Genomic DNA, 3,452 nt, shown 5'->3' with positions numbered 1-3,452 from the left:
ATATATATATATATATATATATATATATAGTTCGTAGATACGTTTAAAACCCAATAACACTCAATTCTAAATGTTTAAAACTGTGATTTTAATATTATCGCGCGCGTCGAGTTTGATGATTATCAACATATAGAGATGATAACTGTAAAGAAAGAAATATAATTGTGCAGCAATGTATAAGATGTTATAGTATTACAAGTATTTATACTTATTTATGCCGCACCTGTATAATAAAAAATTGTGAATTTAATATGTATTATCCAAATATTTATGTCAGTAATAATCGCAAATTTGTATCAATTGTCGATAATGTCATCGTTCTTCACTTATCCCCGAACTCTATCTTCATTTTCCGGACTTCTCGTTTCATCCTTGTTGTTTATCAAACATTAAACGAGGATGCTCGCGAGCAGCTGATGAGCATTGTAAGTACCAAATAATCGACTGTGATTGGCCAATTTCTTTATTTCGTGTATTGTAGACGACTCATAATATCGCGTGTAAATAAGAATCTGCGTAGAACGTATTGGAGAGGTAAGGAAATATTATAAACTAATATGTACAAGCGTTCGCTGTGTTCTGGTGAGTTGGGATTAGGATTAATTAGGATCAGCTATAAACTGATGTCTATTGTCTAGCACTGCTGATAACAATGAACTGAGGCTATCGGTAGCCGGAATGATAAAAGATAGTACGAGACATTTATTTGGTGTGAATGTACGTATTCTTATTAAAGGTTAACTATTGAATATTTTGGTTATATCAGTATTTCGCATGCAATCGAAGCATTCAAGCCTTTTGGACGTCGCAATTTTGAAAAGGTACGGAAATAGAAGATGTCTAAGATCCTTCTTAAATCATGATATAAAAAAATCTTTACATTGAAGGTTGAATGCCTACATATTAATTTTCGATATATAATTGGAGAATCGATTGCTCTATCAATTTGTCTTCTTTTCATAGTTATTTTTTTATATTCTTTATTTGTTGTGTTTTCTGATTTATTCGTCTACAATCTACAAGATTCTAGGTTTCGATATCTCATGTTGAAGAAGCTAATTCACGAATAATTCAATCTACAATTTTTTCAGAATGGAAGATGTCTTTGCCAAATCAAATGTTTGACTGTATAAAAACAAATAATTTGACAAAAGATGAACTAAATCGAATAACTGACGATGTAAATAAAGCTTTAATTGACCCAAAAGGCAATGAACTTTTTGAAAGCTATCTTTCTCAGTTCAATTTTTTGGATGGTTCAGTAAATTTGAGGTTGTACAACACCTGTTCAAAGATCCTGAATGAAAAGCAGAGATCGTGAGTCTATCACAATTAATACTAATATGAATCTTATATGAAGCATTTTATTACAAGATAATAGTGTTCATATACTTTTATAATACTCAAGGTTAACACTTAAGATAGATTGCTACATACATTTTTGAAAAAATATGTAGCTACTTGTGTAACAATATTGAAAACAAACATATGTGTGTTTAAGTAAAAATAATATGTGATATTTTACATATATATAATATATCTCAAAACAACCAAAGTTTATATTAACAATCAAGGAAATTTACAGGAGTCAAAGCAATTTATCAGGAGAATCATTGGAATCACTTATTACTAAAGTAAAAATGATAAAAGAAACTATCGAAGAAGAAGATATAACTGCAATAGATTTTTGTGTTATGACAGACTTGAACAAAGCCTTGGAGGCAGAAAACAAAGAAAAATTACTCGGCGTATTAGAAAGGATCAAAGAAGAATGTCAAAATAATCTACGAGATTTGCATCAAAATTTTAGGCGGCACATCTTGGAAAAATAACGTTTAAAATTTTTTTAAAATATTAACTTAAAATTTTTACATTTTTATATTTTCTTTTTTTCTTTTTTGCATTTGTGCGTTGCATTACGAAGATCCTTCATATTTGTTCCTGCATAATTTATTTTTACACGTGCAGTTTACATACTGTACAATGTACTTATTATCCCAAAGTACTTAATATAATAGCTCTGGTATTATAAAAGTAAAGTTAAAGTAAGAATATACTTTAGATTATTAAATATATATATACTATCTAAAACTTTCAAAGTAAAATCTCATTCTTAAAAATTGAAAATTGAGTCACTTTTTCAAGACTTTATTTCTTATAGTGAGATTCCATTTCACAGAAGGATAGAATAAGAATAATATGGTTCCTTATGTAAAAGCGCTTGATTCATAGTCAGATATTTTAATTTCGATTATTTTTTCGTGTATATACTTCTAAATAAGAGACTGATTGCAGAGTGAGACGAATTAACCTGAATTAAGAAATAATAAATTGAAACATTTTTCTAAGTTAATACAGATCTAGTCATTGTAGCTAACCCGATGTAGTTAAAATGAAATATATATATATTTGAATTTTACCGAAAGCGAGAAAAAGTTTTAGTGCAGCTTAGTAAGCAACAAAGAACAGGCCTATGAATCAGTCGCTTCATATTGCTTTGTAATATTTATTTATTTATTTAATTGTTATGGCAACGAACATACAGAGGCTTAATAAATCTTGTCAATTAGTTCTATACGTCTTCTCTGCGTTGTATCCTTTCTACTGTCAGTTAAATCACATCACAATTGATAAATGTTGAATATGAGACACGTGGATAAATCAGAGGAAAAATACATCGCGACGATTAATCGAATCCACGATACTATTCGTAAATTAGAAGAAACTACGAAGTATTCACGGGATTTGGAAGCTGTTCGATTTCTGCGGTATTCTATGTTGAAGTCTCGCGATAAAATTCTGACGGACGACTTGAGGAAACTTAAAATACGAAATAAACAGATGTTAAGTAAGAGCAAAATTTCTATTTAACATCACATATTTAGCTCGTAATCTGGTGGAAAGATCGCTTTTTAGATTTATTTCGACAAAGTGTCACGGACGTTCAACTCGGTTCTCTCGACATACTGCCGGAAACTCTGAGGAGACAAGTGCAGAAAATATGGCACCAGAAGTAATTTCCTCTATCCATCATACCATTAATGATTTGCATGTTGACACGTTAATTTCAGATACGACGCTTTGTTATCTCAAAACGAACAATTAAAGAGACAAATTACCGCTTTAGATTGCGCGATGAAACAGAAACAGAAAGAGGTATGTTTGACTATAGTTGTGCCATATTTGTATCTCAACCATCGAGTTTAACGAAAGTATGATTTTGTTATTTAAAAAACGAGTAATATCCATTTTTACCAATATAGACTAACTTTAATCTTAATTTAACATACTTTTTATTTTTTTCTAATTTTAAGAATTAGAAAAAAATTAAATAAATTAAATCAGATATCTCGATTTAATTTAATGTTTAATCTACTTCTACTGGTAGAAATGTGTATTTTAGAATGAAATTTTTAATAGGCAGTTAATTGATTTTTTGGAGTTATATTATG

The 3,452-nt window shown here is 29.4% G+C and overlaps 2 protein-coding genes across 3 annotated transcripts in view; both read left to right on the top strand.

Moving 5' to 3' along the window:
• The first annotated feature begins 481 nt into the window (after window positions 1-481).
• Window positions 482-2,059, top strand: LOC108748191. Its single transcript, XM_018486222.1, has 3 exons — window positions 482-534; window positions 1,092-1,317; window positions 1,586-2,059. Exons 2-3 carry the CDS (start codon window positions 1,100-1,102, stop codon window positions 1,830-1,832), a joined length of 465 nt encoding a protein of 154 aa, XP_018341724.1. The 5' UTR covers window positions 482-534; window positions 1,092-1,099; the 3' UTR covers window positions 1,833-2,059.
• Window positions 2,060-2,536: 477 nt separating this feature from the next.
• LOC108748190 overlaps window positions 2,537-3,452 on the top strand; it is a 1,534-nt gene continuing 618 nt past the window's right edge. Inside the window, exons 1-3 of one of the 2 annotated variants that reach the window (XM_018486221.1) lie at window positions 2,537-2,848; window positions 2,917-3,013; window positions 3,072-3,156. In XM_018486221.1, coding sequence (XP_018341723.1) covers window positions 2,635-2,848; window positions 2,917-3,013; window positions 3,072-3,156 — 396 coding nt within the window. In that variant the 5' untranslated portion in view covers window positions 2,537-2,634. Of the gene's footprint in view, window positions 2,849-2,904; window positions 3,014-3,071; window positions 3,157-3,452 lie in introns of both variants that reach the window. The other variant, XM_018486220.1, reaches the window with a different exon arrangement.

The sequence above is a fragment of the Trachymyrmex septentrionalis genome, unplaced genomic scaffold, assembly GCF_001594115.1.
Source record: "Trachymyrmex septentrionalis isolate Tsep2-gDNA-1 unplaced genomic scaffold, Tsep1.0 scaffold213, whole genome shotgun sequence".
In the NCBI taxonomy this organism is placed as follows: domain Eukaryota; kingdom Metazoa; phylum Arthropoda; class Insecta; order Hymenoptera; family Formicidae; genus Trachymyrmex; species Trachymyrmex septentrionalis.
Note: the sequence above shows the minus strand (reverse complement) of the source record. Positions and strands in the feature narration are given on the sequence as shown.

What these genes read in the sequence shown, in the direction of transcription:
- LOC108748191 (XM_018486222.1), top strand. Translation starts at nt 1,100, where the DNA reads ATGTCTTTGCCAAATCAAATGTTTGACTGTATAAAAACAAATAATTTG. An exon ending in CTGAATGAAAAGCAGAGATC is followed by an intron (nt 1,318 to 1,585) that starts GTGAGTCTATCA and finishes GGAAATTTACAG; the next exon opens with GAGTCAAAGCAATTTATCAG.